Source organism: Camelus bactrianus, chromosome 6 (genome assembly GCF_048773025.1).
Source record: "Camelus bactrianus isolate YW-2024 breed Bactrian camel chromosome 6, ASM4877302v1, whole genome shotgun sequence".
NCBI lineage: Eukaryota > Metazoa > Chordata > Mammalia > Artiodactyla > Camelidae > Camelus > Camelus bactrianus.
The window spans coordinates 93421413-93439671 of record NC_133544.1 but is presented as its reverse complement, the minus strand read 5'-3'; the positions used below and the strand labels follow the sequence as shown (position 1 = coordinate 93439671).

General features: G+C 49.0%; 1 protein-coding gene across 6 annotated transcripts in view; it reads right to left on the bottom strand.

Annotated features, from left to right (window-relative positions):
- Positions 1–17015, bottom strand: part of DAPK2 (death associated protein kinase 2) — a 106567-nt gene extending 89552 nt beyond the window's left edge. For 2 of the 6 annotated variants that reach the window (XM_074366359.1, XM_074366357.1), the window contains exons 1-2: positions 16887–17015; positions 10768–10865 (exon numbers count right to left, since the gene is read on the bottom strand). Coding sequence is in view for 4 of the 6 variants with exons in the window: in XM_074366357.1 (XP_074222458.1) it covers positions 10768–10844 (77 nt within the window). In the remaining 2 variants the exon portion in view is untranslated. The other 4 variants (XM_074366361.1, XM_074366356.1, XM_074366360.1 and 1 more) reach the window with 3 other exon arrangements.
- Between the last annotated feature and the right edge of the window lie 1244 nt (positions 17016–18259).

Genomic DNA, 18259 nt, shown 5'->3' with positions numbered 1-18259 from the left:
GTCAGAGGTTTAACTCCCAGCTCTGACACTTTGGCAAATTAAGTTTTCCAAGCTTCAGGTTCCTCACCTGCAAAATGAGAAACACCTACCACCCCGTAGGGCTGCAAAAGGATTAAACTAGGGAACATCTTGTGACTAGCACAGGACCAGGTTTAGAGACGATGCACCAGCCCTGATACCCAGAGCTGCCTTCCTTCTCCCAGCCCTGCACTCTCTGGAGGACAGGACTGACCAACACAGACAGCGGTTCTGAAACTGGGCTTCCCAGAGGTTCTTCACAGGCTGGGAGATGGAGGGCAGGGGAGGGGAGGCAGGTGGACCTCTGTTCACCTCTTTTTCTACAACTGCACCTTCACTTTGATCTGTTTATACCCTGTTCCCCACCCCAGAATAATCTACCCTCTTAAAGTTTTGCTGCTTAAATAGTAAAGCGTACTGGAGCACATCAGGAGTACACACACATTTCCCACAAAGGGCAGGTGGTAAATGTTTTAGGCACTGTGGGCCAAGAAGTAAAATCAAGGGTATTATGTAGGTACTTATATAACAAAGGAGAAAACTAAATTTCCACACATTTTTAATAGATGAAATTCAAAACATAATAAGAACTGAGTTTGTTTCATTTTGTTTTGTGTGTGTGTGTGTTAATAATACAGATCTTCCAATGAGAAGAATGGAATTTGGAGGAGGATAACATTTTGCTTAACTGGGGTCCAAAGTTAGAGTTCCCAATCATCTAATCTACTGGAAGTGTGTTTCTGTGAAATCCGTTCTCAGCTCCAGGGCCATTCAAAACAGGGGGAAGGCCAGGTTGGGCTGTAGGGCTGTAGTTTTCCACCCCATGGACTAGACAATGTAGGAGCCCCAAGTTCTTGGGCTCCGAAGCCTGTTGAAGGCTGCTTTGGGGCCTGGAGCAATCCCCAGAAGAGAGATTCTGAAGACTGCAGCCATCCCCTCTGTGGGAGGCCCTGGAAGCTGCAGGGGGTCCCATGACCCCCAGCCTGCACTGCCAGAGCCCTGGTGCTTTATTTACTACACTGAGGTGATGGGTGCCTCAGGCCCTCACGCCTACCACTGGCCTGGGGAAATCAAGCTCTCGCCTTTGCCCTCAAAACACCCCTCTTCCCAAGCAGCACCTCTCAGAAAGCTTTCTTATAGAACATTCCAGCCAGCGTCTAAAGGTAGAGACAAAGAAATGGACCCCTTTGCTGGAGTTCTGGGGTCCCCCAAAGACCTCGAATCTCCTCTACCTCTGGGCAGAGGGAGGCAACACCATCAGTCTACAGGGACTCTGGTCCTCCTCTGGTCCTGACATGGCCTCGTTTTCATCATCTATAAAATGGGAATGACTATATTTGCCTTCCCTGCCTTGTGTTGCTATCAGAACTTCAAAGTATCCGTGAAAATGAAATAGAAATATCATGAAAAGAAAATTAAGTAGCAGAAAGAAAAAGATTTGAATTAGGGGAGAACCACAGAAGACTTCAACCACTTTGAGTTTCCCCACTGTGAAGACATTAAGGTTATCTTTCCAAACCTTTCTTAAACTACCAAAAATACATGAAAACAACAAAAGAGTATTGGCAAAGCCATAAGGAAATAAGCACAGGCTGGCAACCTGGTAAATTGGTTCAGTATTTCTAGTTTCAACCATCACACAAATCAGTCGCAACCTCTGACCTGGTATTCCAACTTTGGGAATACACCCAGCAGAAAAAAATGCAGAGAGAGGAAATTCAACAAATGTGTTCACAGAAACACTTATTTTTAGTAGTGAGAAGCAAGAGGGAAAGTTAATGAAATTGGGGATGTTTATACAGCAGATGATTATGAAGTAAATGAAAGTCTATAGACTTCTTTTTTAAAGGCGAGTATTTTTCAAAAATATCTAATCATGAATGTCAAAGAAAGGCTGAGGAACTGTTCCAGATTAAAGGAAACTAAAAAGAGATGACAAGGAGATGCAACATATGATCTTCACTGGCTCTTGCTCAGCAGGGAGAAAAACTGCTCTGTAGAACACTGATGGGGAAATTGACAAAACTGGAACAAGGATGATAGCTTTGATAAAAATATTATATCGGAGTGACATGCCCTCAATTTGAAAGTGGTACTGTGGTTATGGAAGAGAACGCCCATGCCCTTAGGAGATGCCTAATGCAGCGTTTAGGACAAAGAGGCATAATGATCGCAACCGCCTCTCAAATGTCTTAGAAACAGTAATAGGTAGGTAGATAGACAGACAAAAAGAAAAAACAGAAGGAGGAAAGGAGGCAGGGGAGGAAGGAGAAAAAGGGGAGGAGAGCAGGAGGAGAGGGGGAGGGGAGGGAGGGAGAGGGCAAGAGAGGAGGTAACAATGTTAAAAACTGATCTCTAGAGGGGAGGATGTAGCTCAGTGGTAGAGCACGTGCTCAGCATGCACGAGGTCCTGGGTTTCATCCCCAGTACCTCCATTAAAAGCAAATAAGTAAATAAATAAATAAAACCCAATTACTGCTCCCCAAACTTAAAACAAACAAACAAAACAAAACATGCTCTCTGAATAAAGGGTATATGGGAATTCTGCTATTCTGAAAATGTTTCTATTAAATTGGAAATTATTTGGAAACAAAAAAAAATTTAGGCTAGATGGACTCTGGATACACAGAAAGGTACACATAAAACAGTGTTGAGTCAAAAAACAATACAACACAAAATGTACAAACTGGCAATAAGTAAGCAGAAAGGAAGGTGTGTCCCCTAGATACAGGCATATAATGGCTTCAGTTCTCCCCATACAAGACCTCCCTCCACGTCTTACAGTTTTCATAACGCAAAGCGAGCTCAATGAAACCACTGCCTCGGGGCAAGCAGTGTATACCGTGTGCCAGCTTCTGACTGAAGCATGTGCAAGGCAGCCACTTTGTTTGAGTGGCTTTGTGCTTTGTTCTCCTAACAATGGTTGATAAAGGCGCCTCCCTCCCTCATCCATGGCCTCTGTCATCCAGGGCCCTCTGCAGTCTCCTGTCCTCCTGGCAGCCCCAGCCCTTCAACCCTCTCCACACGCCCTCTTGCCCAAGTCCAGGCCTGCTGCTGCTTGGTCCCTGGCAAAGCCGTAACCTCAAGGTGATTACCTGCCACCTCCCAGATTAGTCTATGAGGAGCTGCCCAGCCCAGGGTGATAGCTTCCTCCTCTGAACAACTGGGGCCCAGCATTAGCTCATGGCCTGTTCCAACTTCTCTTTTCAGTGTCTTTTGAGGAGAATACCCCTGTGCCCCAACTGAGCCTTCATCTCTTCTGGGGCAAGGCTGGAGCCCGAGGTCTCCTACATCCACCATGGCGCCCAGCACACAGTAGGTACCTGGAAAGAGTTGCTGGACTGTGACAATGGCCTAGAGTACACACTTGCATGTACTCATTCACACACACTCACTCACCTTTTGGAAACCACTGGCTTGTCTGGGGCGCAGCTGTGGCCCAAAAGACTTCCTTGCCACTAACACCAAGCTGAGAGCTTCCAGGGCTCGGCATAGACAAGCTTGATGTTTCTTTGTGACAAGAAAGCTCCTGGGCTTGAGAGACCAGGAGCCACTGTAAAACTTCTCCGAACCTCAGTTTTCACATCTGTGAAGTGGGACTGTGACCCAGCTGTTCTGGGAGATGGGAAGTACTCAGCACTGAGGTCGGTCCCTTTCACTTTCCCAGCAGCAGGAAATATAAGCATAAGTGTAATCAGAGAGGCACAAGAATCCCAGCCCAGCGCGGCAGAGAAGTTTCTGGCTTTTGTTTCTGACTTCCTCTGAGATTTGTTCTGTTGCACGAGGTGGAATTTCCCACTTGGCTTCTCCTTGATAAGGTAGGCGGTTTGTATTTCTTGAGCCTGTTCCCTAATGTTTTGGAGACTGAGTTTCTTCATCTGTAAAATGGGAATAATAACTGATTCACAAGGTGTTGTGAGGATTAAATACAATAATGTGTGTCTAGGAAATGGAGGTCACTTTTGTGTTTCGTTTCCCACTGTGTGTTTGGGGAATCCTGGATGTTCATGGATTCCAAGGCCTATGGGAGCTGGGGGCTTGGCTGAGGTTTTCTGCCTCAGATTTAACTCCAGGCAGGTTCCAGACAGCTCTGCAGTTAACTGTGGTTAACTGTGGTGTCTGTGGGAGTTGAGCACTTATCAAGTGTAAATGGCCAGTGCTGGACGCTGGCCGGGGAGGCGTGGGGGAAGTATGCAGGAGCCCAGCCTGGAGTAACCTGGGTCCAGCAGGGAGGATGACCAGGTGACCCTTTGGTGTAACATACAATATGATGACATTAGCACTTAATAGAGGTGTGGGTCAGAATATGAGGTAATTAAATCCACAGAAGGAGGTGTGGTAGGATGGGTGGGTCATGGCAAGCTTTGCTGGGAGAGACAGCTGTTTTGTTGTCGTTGTTTGGGGGGAGTGGGGGGGGTAGGTAAGTTTATTTATTTATTTTTTAACAGAGATACTGGGGATTGAACCCAGGAACTCATGCATGCTAAGCATGTGCCCTACCACTGAGCTATGTCCTCCCCTCTGAGAGACAGCATCTGATCTAGACCTTAAAGGAGAAGTTTAATTTTTCCAAGAGTGAGGGAAGAGCAAGAGCAAAGAGAAGTCACAGATTTGGGGACCACTGGCCTCTGTCTCAGTGCTGTCGTGATGCTCAGAATCAGAGAGCAAGTGCAGACCTGGCTTCAAAGAGTTGACAGCCCAGTACCAACAAATGTGAGATAAGCCTAATCTCATCACTGGGCATTCTCAGGGCCTGAGCACTGCTCCTGCCCCAGGAGCTTAGCACTTGGGGAAATGTCAGCTCTGAGCACATCCATGCCTCAAGCAGACACAAAGAGGAGAGGATGCGCAAGCATGAGAACAGCCATAGAAAGATTAGAAGGTGGGACTCAGAAATAAAAATAGTTGCTGGGTTAAGGCTGCCAATCTTTTATTGGCTTAAACTGTCTTCTTAAAATTTTTTTATTAGAAAAAAACTTTCAGCCAAAATAAGTCTTATAGATCTATCTAATACACAGCTGTAAAAAGATATTCAATGTATTTCATTAAGTGAGAAAAGCAAGTTGTAGATTGTTACAGTCATGTGATCTCACCTGGGTCCACACACACACCAGCTTTACTTAGAAAAGTTCTGAAAGGTAACAGAAGACAATTATCATCAAAATCTGACCTAGAGATTATCATATTAAGTGAAAAAAGTTAGACAGAGAAAGACAAATATCATATGATATCACTTATATGTGGAATCTTTAAAAAAAAAAAGATACAAATTTTATTTACAAACCAGTACCAGACTCATTGACACAGAAAACAAACTATGGTTACCAAAGGGGAAAGGGTTGGGGAGGGATAAATTAGGAGTTGGGGATTAATAGATACACATTACTATATATAAAATATGTAAACAACAAGGGCCTACTGTATAGCACAGGGAACTATATTCAATTTCTTGAAATAACATATAATGGAAAAGAATCTGAAAAGAAAAAATATATAGGTATGTATAGGTATAACTGAATCACTTTGCTGTACACCTGAAACTAACATTGTAAATCAACTACACTTGAATAAAAAATAAAATTTAAAAAAATTATCAGGGCTGGGGGAGGGTATAGCTCAAGTTGTAGAGGGCATGCTTAGCATACATAGGTCCTGGGTTCAATCCCCAGTACCTGATTTAAAAAAAATAATAATAATAAATACCTAATTACCTCCCCCCTAAAAAAAATAAAAATGCAATATATTAAAAAAAATTATTGGGGGGAGGGTATAGCTCAGTGGTAGAGTGCATGCCTAGCATGCACGAGGTCCTGGGTTCCAACCACAGTACCTCCATGAAATAAATAAATAAACCTAGTTACCTCTCCCCCTAAAGACAAACAAACAAACAAAAATTATCATCAAAGTCTACTTGTCGGGGTGACTTGGAGGGAGGACAGAGGGAGTTCTACTTTTTACTCTAACTCTTCATAACTTTATGACATCTGCCATGCATTACTTCTATGATAAAAATTTTTTTTTTATTTAAAAAGTAGTAATAAAAGCCATTTTGTTTCAGAGTTCATCTTGGAAATTCTTTTCTCAAGGACAGAGACAAGTGAATCCAAACACCTCTTATTACTGTTTTCTATAGAGCTATGTGGCTAGACTGGGCTATAGAACCCAGCCTGGGTATATCTGAGCTCTACACATTTCCTGTAGGTTCTGGTTTCTCTCCCAAAAGAAGTTGCCCTGGCTAAGCTGCCTGTGTGGTGAGTGATCTTAACCACAGAGGACACCATCAGGAGACTCAGGTAGGGCAGGCAGCTCTCCCAGGGAATTCACAGCCTGGGTAGGAAGGGTGAGGCTTGAGAACAGTGGCTCCTCCCCTGGCCCAAAGTTCCTGTCCCTACAAAAGGAGGTTCTTCAGGTTAAGCACGTAGTAGCAGTGTGCCTTGCACACACAAGCCTCCTATACTTAGCAGGGCTTCTGGCCACTGTCTTCACCAGAGGAGCTGGGGAGGGGAAGGCAGGACGTGTAGGGTAATGGTGAAGTAGGCTCTCTGAGAGAGCTGGGGGCTGTGGATAAAAGTTGAATTTACACATAGATACCTTTTTGTCTGTTTGTTTAAACCAGCAAAATGTAGTTGAAAAGCCCCTTTAAGTTCTACCACCTATACTGCTAGCTATGTGACTTTGGACAAATCACCTCCCCTCTCTGGGCCTCACTTTCCTCATCTATAAAATGGAGATTTAGACCAAATTCTTGTTGAAATCCAGTTCAACAGTAACATTTTATGATTTTATGTTTAAAATCTAAGTAATATAAGTATAGGAAAAAAGAAACCACAGATCATTATATACTGCTTACATTAAATTACCTCGTACACTTAGACATACAGTATTTGTCACTGAGCCTATCTGTCAGCGCCCTTCCCTGGGAAACATCAGTCCTTCACAAATGTTCACCCTTCTGACTCTGACCCTGTTACCCTACCCTAAGGTCAAACAGAAAAGACTACCTTACGATATATTCTCCCCTACCCGCCAAAAGCATTCAAATTAAAGGAAAAAATGAGTTTGTGCTTGTGGGTCCTTAATGGTATGGTGGCCAGAGCCCTAGATCAGAAGCCAGACCACCAGTCTGCACCCCAGTCTATCACATGTTCACTGTGTGACCTTGGACAAACCACTTCCCCTCTCTGGTCTTAGCCTCATCTCTAAAACCAGGGGTTAGATGGATTTCTCTTTATGAGCCCTACTCTGCTGTACGGTGGCTACCAAGGCTGGGAGAGGCCAGAAGCTGCAGGCCCACCTTTCTCCAGCTGCTCTCAGAAACAGCAGGCAACCTCCAGCATCCTGAGCAGGCCGGTGCCAAAACATGAACCAGAAATTAGGTGAAATGGGCGGGGCCAGGTGGGCCCCAGCCGGGCCCAGGAATCTCCAGCCAGGAAGACACACAAGGCCCCCAAAGGAACCAGAAATATGCGCTTCAGGGGCCAGACCAGGGCGGAGTGGAGCAAAAGATTCCTTGTTTGTTAATGCATGCTTTTAGTTCAGAAACAATATACCTACAGGAAAATGTTCATATACATGTATGGCTTAATATATTTTCATGAAATGAACACACCAGTGAAATAGGCACCCAGATCAAGAAACAGAACAATCCCTACCTCCCAGAAGTCCCCTTCAGCCCCCTTCCACTCACTAGTCCCTCAAGAGTAACCACTATCCTGACTTCTAGCACCACGGATTCATTTTGCCTGCCTTGGACTTTACACATGCAGAATTATATATATGGCCTCTTGAGTCTGGCTTCCTTTGCTCCACACAATGTTTGTGACTTTCATCTGACATTACAGGTAAAAATGAAAAATGACTCCCACTCATTTCCATTTTTGCATAGTAAGAACTTAGTGAGGAGCTAAAATCAATGAGACTGCTGAGTCAAGGTGAGAGCGCTCACAGAAAGCTGAGGAAGCAGGTTTACATACAGCTTCTCCCCAGAACAACCAACCCTCCTGCTGTTCCTCCTGCGGAGTCCCACACTGTCCTCTCCAGGGGCTCCAGGGAGGTGGGGCCTTGACACCCCAAACTTACTTTGAAGGCCAGACGCTCTTGTTCACTGAACACTTGCCCTGCGCCCAGCTCTGTGAGGGACACCATGACTCAGCATCCCATTTAATCCTCACAACCATGATGTAGCTGCTGTTATTATTTCTATCTTGCAGGTGAAGAAAAAAATCAGGCTCAGAGAGGTCAAGTAAGGTTGCACAGCTAGGAATGGGACTCAAAACTTCAAACCGTATGTCCCCAAAATCCAAACCTCTCCACCACTCTGTGTTGGCAGGGAGCTTGAAGGCTGGATCTGGCTATATATCCAACCTCATCTAGCGCCGTGTGTCCCCAGCTCACGTCCCCAGTCCACGTTGGCCTCCTGCCAGCAGCTCAGGTCCCAGGATCTCCCCACCTCGGGCCTATGTCCATGCTGCTTCCATTGCCTGCACATTTGCCCTCAGTCACTTCCCCAGAACAGCCTCCCCGGGCCACCTAGTCCAAATGACAGTCCCTCTTCTCTCTCAGATCCCGTCACACTCTGTAGTGATTTATACTTTTGTGATCCCTTGTTCACTTGCTTACTGCCTTTCACCACCAGTGGAACACAAGCTGCAAGAGGACAGGAATGTGCCTATTTTGTTTGCCACTGCCTGGGACAGTGCCTGACATGCATTACGTCCTCAATAGTGTGTTACATGAAAAAGACAGGAGGAGAGAGAGCTAAGATTGAACTTTCTAAGGCCCAGCAGTCACTCGAAGGCAGCTCCAGTTCCAGCCTGATTACGGTCCCAGGCAAGACCCCTCCCCTCTCTGAGCCTCAGTTTCTTCAACTGTCAGATGAGCCCCCTCATCTAGACCACGAATCCTAGGACAACAAGCCATTCTAAAAGCATCAGGCCTCTGCTGCCTCTTACTCTCCCTACGTCTAGTTAGCTCTTTAGAAAAGTTGGAGGTGGAGGGTCCTCTGAGGCTCCCAGGCTGTGAGGTACACAGGGCTTTCACACCTGTTGTAGGTGGGGGACCTCAAAACATGAGGTCTCTTCTAGTCCTAATAGCGCTGATGTATGGAGCCAGAGAGAGACAGGACCAAGCGAGAATAACAGATGAATTCCCCTGGAAACTGCTTCTCCTTCCTTCTTGAGAGCCCCCCACTCAGACCCCTCAGTTCTCAGCCAACCCGACACAGCCACATCCAACGCCGCCCTTGTTATGCTTGCAGCCGCCCCCATGGCCAGGCTGGAGCCCCGGGAGGGCAGAGACCACCACGTTGTGCTCATCTTGGTACCCAGAGCACTTAGCACAGACCCTACGCAGAGGGCGTGGCCAACATGAGGCCACCGAACCAAATGCCACTGGCAGGGCCTGCCCAGGTCTGCTGCCGAGGGTGGACCCGTTCGCCCTAGTGTCACCACAGGCAGGAGAAGCACCTGAGGTGAAGAGAACCGCTTCCCACTCAGAGTCAGACTCCAGCTGACCACCCTCTTCCCACCCCTTCACAGGCCCCAGATTGTCGGCAGCTGCGGCTCAGATGGAAGGCTGAGGAGTCACCCCCTTCTGGGGGTCTCTGCAGACACTTGCTCCCAGCCCTGCCAGCCAGGACTAGCATTCCCTGAACTGGAAGTTACCGTGCCTCCCACTCTTCTGTGAGGCTCCTTTAGCTGTGAAGCTCTTTCTAGTTTGTGTTTAAACATAAAAGAAGGTAAGAGAATTGGTCCCAACCCAAGAGTTCTATCAAGGGGAAAGGCCTCCCGTTTTGCATCTTGGATACAGTGGAGGCACTAGACCCCTAGGCTTCTACTCTGCTGGGTGTGCAAAAAGGTAAGGCTGGGTGTACTGGTGAGCACGTATGAGTGTGCAAGCACTGTGCGCATCAGAGAGAAATGACAGGTGTGCGGGTACAAACTGGACTGGCCGGACCTTGGCCATATCACTTGCTGGCTGAACAACTTTGGGCAATTTGTTCAAATGCTTTGGGCCACAGTTTCCTTATCTGAAGAACAAGAGTGAAAATAATTCCCATTCTGGGAAGTGTTGTGAGAATCAAACTCCAGGACTGGTGCTCTGGAATCATTAAAACACCACTTGAATATTAGCAGTTGTTAGAAAAGGGAGGCAAGAAGAAAACTTCGGAAAATCTTCATTTCTCTCCAAACAGGAACTACCTTCAGATTTGAGCTCACCCCCGGCTGTGTCATGGGTTTAGCAAACCTGAAAACGTAACCCAGTAACTCAGATCCCAGGAACCCTCATGACCAGGCTTGTGTGGCTTGTCACTCAATGCAAATCTGTTTTCAGGAGGATTACCTCACCTCCCATTCATGCTCTGAGTTTATGAAACAAAATCCTGGGGGCCGTGGAGAATCCCAAGTGGGATTCACAGAAGAAAACCAACAAGTCAGGTCTCAGTTGAGCCTGGGTAGGGCTTTGGGAGAAAATTCACAGAAAAACCAAAAATCATTTAGATTTGCCCTATCAGCCAGGTTATACCTAGAACTCAATGATTCTAGTCCCTTCTGCTGACAAGTCTTTATTTACAGAGAGATGATTACTTGCAGAGCTGCCCGTGAGGATGAATAAACCTCGGGATTGTTTTTAAAGCTTTCCACCAGTCTTGAGATGAGCCCATGACCTACCAGATGTACTGACAAGTGCACCATGTGAAGCGTGACCTCAGTTCACCTTGTGTTCCCTGCACCTCTCACAGCCACTTACCTCCCCAGCTCCTCCCCGATGTCGTAAAAGTCCTCCACCTTCTGCTGCTTGAACATCTCCATGTTTGGGCTCCTCATTGAGGCCTGGAGGGGACCACCCTGAAATGGGAAGAAACCTGAGGTTAGGACAGACATGTCAATTAGCACCAGCCTGAGCCTAGGTTCAAAAGCAGTTGGCCGCATGGGAGCTAATGATTCAACAATCATCCACAACCCTTGTTCCTCAAGGACAGCCTTGATGGAGAATTTCCTCACCTGGGACTGATAATGTACTGTTCTTATTTGATTTATATTAATTCAGATCTGTGAAGGAGACAGAAAAAGAGCCCTGCTCACTCCGGATCTGTTCTAAACAAGTTCAGAGAAACAGAGTCATGGGAAACTTCCGCAGTTTGTTCTCATGAAATTTGGGTCTACTGAGAAAAGAGGCAGCTACGATGTGGGAAAAAGAGCACTCGTTTTGGAGTCAGAAGTTCCAGCTTCAAGTCCCAGTTTTGCCCGAGTAAGTCATTAAAACTGCCGAGTCTTAACTTCCTCATCTGTAAAAGGGGTTAATACCGTAAAAACCACTGCAAACCCGGACAGTATTTTGTAAACTGTAAAATGCAGTAGGAAGGTAAGGGATTATCATGACCTCAGCTCCCTCAGGGCTGTGCCACCCAACTGCAAGTCTCAACTGATTTGCAAACTCTCTCACTCATCACCCAAAGGGAAAGATGGCTGGGAGGGGTGTGACAAATTACAACAGGCATCAGGAGTCAGGAGCCTGAGGCTCTTGTTGCAATGTTGCCCACAACTAGCCCTGGGAACTCATCCTTTGTCAGAGGAGCCTCAGTTCCCTCATCTGTAAAATGGAGCTAACACTGCCTGCCCAGGGCACCTTAGAATCACAGGACCACTCTGAGCAATGGGGAGCACTCACCACTCCACCAGAAGAGACTGTCTGCATCCTCCCCTGGGATGCTCCTGCCCCAAGGAACTCACCCATTCCCAGACTGTCATATGCTACCTTGGACGCATCCTGAGGCCTGGGCCCAAGACTCAGCCTACAAATTACAAAGATGAAGCCGGCTACCTGTGGATACATCTTTCAAGAGGCATTAGCAAAGGCCTCTCAGAGCTCATTTTGGCTAGCACTGGCAGCTTTTCTTCTGCCTGGCAATCAGCTACCAACCACGCCCGGGCCCCATGAGCCCCAGGAGGCTGTTTTCACCAGGCTGGGTGGAGGCACCATTACATAAGGGCATGTCTCATCTCATCGATGCCAAGTGGCTGAAGCTCTCCTCACTCTCAGACGCTGTATACCTTTCACCCTCTTTCCTCCACCTCTGCCCCCTACAAACCAGAGCTCTGTTACCAAGACGGCACCTGCCTCTCTCCCTTCTACCAAGGCACACACATCCCTGAAGACCTCCAGGCAAGCTGGCCTGGCTCCCTGGCCTTACTCTCAGGGTCACCTGCCAACCTCCTGCCTGTCCATCGCACATCCTCCTCTCTGCTTGGTCTTCCCTCTGTGCTCAGCCAGGGCCTGGCAAGTATGGAATCTGGAAAAAAGCAGGCTCCAGGAGCCCCAGTTCTAGGCTAGTCTGAGTGTATATTAGCCATGTGGCCCACAGCACATTGGCACCCTCTCTGGGACTCAGTCCCCCATCTATAAACAGAGGTGGTAACGTCTATATCGCCTACTTCACACATCCCCGTGCGGATCCACTGTGATAAGGGCATAAGCTAGACAAATAAGAAGGATGATTATTACTATTATTATTTGACCCAGGCCATTGTTTGTGTTTCTGCTCCCCACAGCCACCGAGATACCAATTCTGTTCCCTTCTGAGGAAAAGGTTTTGGGATCCTCCTGGTGAGTCGGGCTTGGCCCCCCTCACACCCACCCCCATCCTCGCAAACCTCCTGAGCAAGCCCAGAGGGTGTCTTCTTTTTGCTGAAAAAACACTTCCAAATAAACAACTGGGGGTAGGGGTTGGGTAGCCACTGATTTCAAACAGCTAGATGGAATCAGAAACTTCCAAAAAACTCTGTTGCAGACACCCTGAGAGTGGTCTCAGGAACAGGTAAGGTCCTCCACTTGGCAAGAAGCCAGCTCCGTTTGCTATCAGCTCCCCAGCAAAACAACATGCCCCTGCCTCAGGCTCCATATCCTGGGTAACCAGGAAACGGGGGCCAGGGCAGCCCCCTACGCTCAAACTAGGCCCTCCAATTTGGCCCCAACTCACCATTTTAGCATAGCCCCCTTCCCCATAAATCCTATATTACAGTCAAATGTCGACCTTTCCCATTCCCCCTAAACTTTCACCCCTGCCACGCCTCAGCTCAAGGTGGGCCCTTTCCATGGGGGGCCCAGCTGGAGAGCCCTCCTAGCAAACTGTTCCCTTCCTGCAAAGCCAGGCTCAAACGCTACCAACTCTATGAGGCTCCAGGACCCTTTCTCTTGCCAAAACAGATGAAAATTCTCCTCCTGTTTAAATTCCTAAAGAGAGCTCTTTACACATTTTTAGGGCTAGGGCTTATCGCGTTCCGGCTCATAGAATCTACGTCTACGTGTAACCCAGAAAGAGCACAAATCCCGCAATCACACAGGCCTGGGCTCAAATCCCAGCTCTGCCACTTACTAGCACACACTGAGCACAGGACAACTTTTCTGAGCTTCAAATTACCTCCACAGAATATGAGTCCAGACAGTGCCTAGCGTTGGTGAACATGCAGAGCAACTCGAGACCTCTCGAACACTGCTAGGGAGAGTGTTCCCTGGGACAACTACTTTGGAAAACTGCTGGGCAGTTTCTGTGGACACACCTAAGAGAAATGCATGTAGATGTTTTTCCAAAATGGTGCACATTAGGATGGTCACAACAGCACTATTAGTAATAGCTGAAAAATGGAAACAACCAAATAGCCATCAATAGAAGAACGGATAAATTGAATTATACCTCTACAATGAAATTATTACACAACACAAATTTAATTATGAAAATAATTAAACTACTGCTACCTGCAATAACATGGATGAAACTCACAAACAAAACATTGAATGAAAGAAACCAGACACAAGAGACAACGGACTATGTGATTTCACTTAGGTCAAACAAATCCACAGTGCTAGAAGTTACGTCTGGGTAGGGGGTTGTGCCTGGAAGGGGACACAAGGGGGTTTCCGTGTGCCAACAGTGCTTTCTTGACCTGGCTGGTGGTCACATGGATATATAGCATGTACACTTATTTTGTATGCAATCAAAATTTTACATAATAAAAAAATGAGTCTAACATCTACTTTATGGGACAAATGAGATAACATATGTAAAAAGTCTTTAATCTGTCCTTGGATGGTTCCCACAAATTCCTTCCCTCCTGCCTATTGTCTTGGAGCCTCATGAGGGCAGGAGTTGTGACATCCTCACCTCTGACCCCTTGTGGTAGCTGGTATACAGCAGGCACTCCATAAACATTGGTCGATTTAAATTTAGTGCCCCAGCCGTCCTTCTCAAGGCTGCTGCTCAGAAAGCCCATCAGGAAAAAACAGCTAAAGGCCCTTCATGACATCTCTCCCCAAGATGAACCTGCATTTTTGCACTTCATGCAGACATAAAAGTAAAGGGGAGACACTGATGGGGGGATTATAGTCACCACCTAGGACCCAGAGGCACAGGTACTTTTCTGGCCCTGAAATGATGAAACTACATGACAGAGGGCACAGATACACCTTTTGGCCAGAGGCCCAGGCCATCGGCTCCTGACATTCCCAGGATGAGGCCATCTCCACACTCACATTTCTCTTAATGGGATCCCTAGAATTCACATTCCTGCCCCCAGCCCTAATACTAGGCAACACTTCTGAAGGTCAACACAGATTTCCTAGAACCTCACAAAAAGGAACTTCGAAGAACTCCTAGGGGATTTTTTGAGTCTGCTCAGGAGCCACCAGCATGAGGAAGGGGAGTCAGAGGAGTTCCATTTTATCTACACTATATGTTGGGTTCTGTGTAAAAATTCATGGGTAAGAGGAGTGTAAATCCACTGCTGTCTGGTCAAACCCACTTCTTTTACAAAAGGAGGAAACTGAGGTCCACACAGGGGAAGGGACTTGCTAAAAGTCACACAGCTAGTGCACTCCAGCCGCTCTTCCCCCAGCTTCTGTTGACAGCGCCCTTAACCCTCCAACAGTGGCACCACGGATGGGAAGTCAGGCGCCTCCTGAGGAACAGACAACCTAGGAAGTGGTCTCCAGGGTTGGAGGATCATCCCAGAGGGAACTTTCACCCACTTGCCCCATGGGCCCAGCTCTCTCTGCTGAACTCTCACACATCCTCACCCAGGGCAAGTCTGTGAAATGGGATCATAATTGTCCCCGTTCACCCGTTAAGAACCATCACATCCAGGCTCTGAGGAGCCTGCCAATAGAAGGGGGCGGGGGGCAGCCGGCATTACAGAGCCCTTCCATGCATTGGAGGCTTTGACCACCCCAATCTCTGATGAGGAAGTTGGGGCTCCGAGAAGATCAGCTAGCTAACTAAGTTGACACGAGAAAACTCTCTTTGTGGTAAAGGTCCAGCTCCCCTGGGCAGCCTGCTTGTTCACCTCATCTAACAACCAGAGGGGCCTTAGGGAGGTGGTCAGTGTCAGTTCAGGTCTGGTTTCTGCCAGTGAGAAACTTGTCCCAGACCAGCACACACTCACCGACATCCACACACCACTCTGCCCCCTGCCCAAGTCTCTCCCAAAGCTGCTGAATGGGAGCCACTTCCGGTGCTGAAAACACATCTTGGGAGATGGGTGGTTCGGGGAAGAACAGGACTCTGGAAGTAACTGTGAAGAAGCCAAGGTGTCAGTACCCCTGTCACCACGACTCTCTCAGGAATACCTCACACGGAGGCAGCTGAGAACCACAGGGTCAGAAACCACAGCAGCCTTCCAGCAGATTCTAGAATACAAGGTGTCAGGGGCAGTGCTCTCTTCACCTGCCTCCAGGGACCTTCCCACCTGCCACTGAGGCAGCCAGGCATGTATCCTCTCTTCCCATGGGCACTCCTAATCTACCACGACCTGCGTGGCCTCAATGCCCACCCCTGCGGGCCTCCTCTCTTCCTTCCTAAAGTGAAAACACTAATGCGCACCTTGCAGAGATACAGTGAGGATTAGCCAGACCCGCTCATGCTGTGAGACGTGCACAATGCCGGGCCCACAGTCGGGTCAACTGTCGACAGCACCCCCGCAGACCTTCTGGCTGTTCCCATGCCCACCCTAACTCTGCCCCAGGCCGGGCTCGCGACTGCGGGGACCACAGCTTCTTTTCGCCACATACACAGCTGACTGGATACGGAGCAGCCTCCTCGCACCGCTTAGCCCTCACACAAGGGGGAGAAGGAGGTATGAGAGGCTGATGCTGAGAGGCCCTGGCCCCTCTCCTCTGGGAAACCTCGGGTGTTCCCTCCCGTCAGGGGGTCCTAACTTGATGGAAGTCTGCCTCCCAGCTCCTCCCGAGGCGCCAGGTCTCTGACTGCCGCTCCCACCCGGTCCCTCGGGTCACAGTGCTAGATTTTGGAGCGCGCCCTGAGGCGCAGCGGGTTCCAGTCAGAGCCAGAGCCGGAGCGCCCAAGGCCAAGGCCGGCCATACCTCGGGGGCGCCGTCAAGGACCGGGCGACTGACTTGGGGACACGAGGGAGCGCCCCGGAGCAATTCGCCCCCGCCAGCCCCCGCCCCGGGCCGCGCGCCCCGTCCCGCCCGTCGAGCCCGCGGACCGGCGCTACTCACGGCGGGAATCTGCGCGGCGGCGGGCGCGGGGGCCACGAGGGGCGCGCGGCTCGGCTCTGCTCTGCTCCCTGCGCGCCCGGCGCCCGCCCGCCCGCCCGCCCGCAGAGCCGCTGTGGAGCCGAGGGGGCGGAGCGGCCGGCCCCGTCCCAGGCGCCGGCTGGAGGCGCGCCCCGAGGCCCGAGACGGGGTTCGGGGCGCCCCCTGCTGGGAGCCCCCTCGGGACAGTCCCAGGCTGAGGGCAGAGAGCCTCCCGGCCTCCTCGGGCTGGGCACCTCCGGGCCCCTGAGGTTCCCAGGAAAAAGGGCGAGAACCAGTGACAAGACCTCCAGGGCGTCTTTATGAGCTCGGCCGCTCACCTGCTGTGTGGCCTTGGGTAAGTCAGCTAACTTCTCCAAACTTTATCTGGAAACGGATTTAAATGAGCAGATGCAATTGATACAGCCTGGCAGGATCACTCAGAAAGTGGTATTTTCTAGTCCCCCGCTCCCACACAAACACCGTGAGAGAGGAAGTCTCACCAGGGACTAGGCCACTTCCTCCCTCCCAGCAAGAATGCTGCGACAATGCACAGATTCTTCTGGGAACCTCACCATCCACGGTTCACAGTGGGGTGGAGACCGTGATGGGGAGGGACACTCCCCTCCTTACCACTCCACCCCATCCCCTCACCACCCCCACCCCTGCTTGGGAGCAGCCTGGCCTCTGTGCCCCCAGCCCTGCTTGGCGAGGTTGGTTGAGTGAAGCCTCGCATTATCATCAAGCCTCCCCTAATGAAAGACTTAGGAGTGAGTCCGCCTCTCTCCCTTCTACCAAAAATACCGGGAGGAAAAAGAAATGAGAGTGGAGGGGGTGGTGGGAGGAAGGAAGTGGAAACAGAATTTCAGCCAAATTCAGTGGTCTCATTTCAAGAGGCTGTTTAGGGAAAGGAAATGAAGGTCCCTTCCCAAAGCCTCCATCCCTAAGTTATCCAGGGGCCTCCTCAAGCCAGTCTTAGAGGAAAGAGCATTAGTCTCAGAGTCATTTGGTTCAAAGCTCTGCCCTGCCGTCTGGGGTGTGAGTGTAGTCTTGGGCATGGCATCTGAACTTGTTCTTCACCAGCAAAGCTGGCAAACACCCCTCCTTACAGCATCTAATGGAGGATTAAAACGAGTTAGAGGGTGTAAGATGCACCTAGAGGACCTCTACCTGTGTGAGTGAGCAACCTCCCATCCCTGCTTTAGCCTTTCCAGATACTGGGCTATTTTCAAGTCCAGATGAACCAGCCTTCCTCTGACCCCCTCCCCACCAGCTGACTGGTAACTGAGCATCTGTGATAGCCTCTGGAAAAATCCCAGTGCCTCCTTGTTTATAAAATTGACAACATCCCAGGACAGTGCAGGCTCCAAGCCACCTCTCCCAAGAGCACGAGGCTACCTTGAGTAGAGTTGTGTCCAAGAACAGAGAAGGCTTTCCAAGTCAGTGACCACTAGTGAGGCTTCACCAGCATAGGGAGGCTCTTCATCCTCAGACCACCCTCAGAACACCCCCATTTCGGTTATTTTTTGCTGTGTAACAAACCACCCCAGCCTTGGTGGCATGAAGCAATAATTTTGTTAGACTCACATACTCAGGGTCAGAAAGGCAGAGAGTGTGCAGCACATATGGCTTACCTCTGCTCCACATGTCTGGGGCTTCACTTGGGAAGACTTGAGTGGTTGGGAGTGACTTGAATGCCTAGGGGCTGAAATCC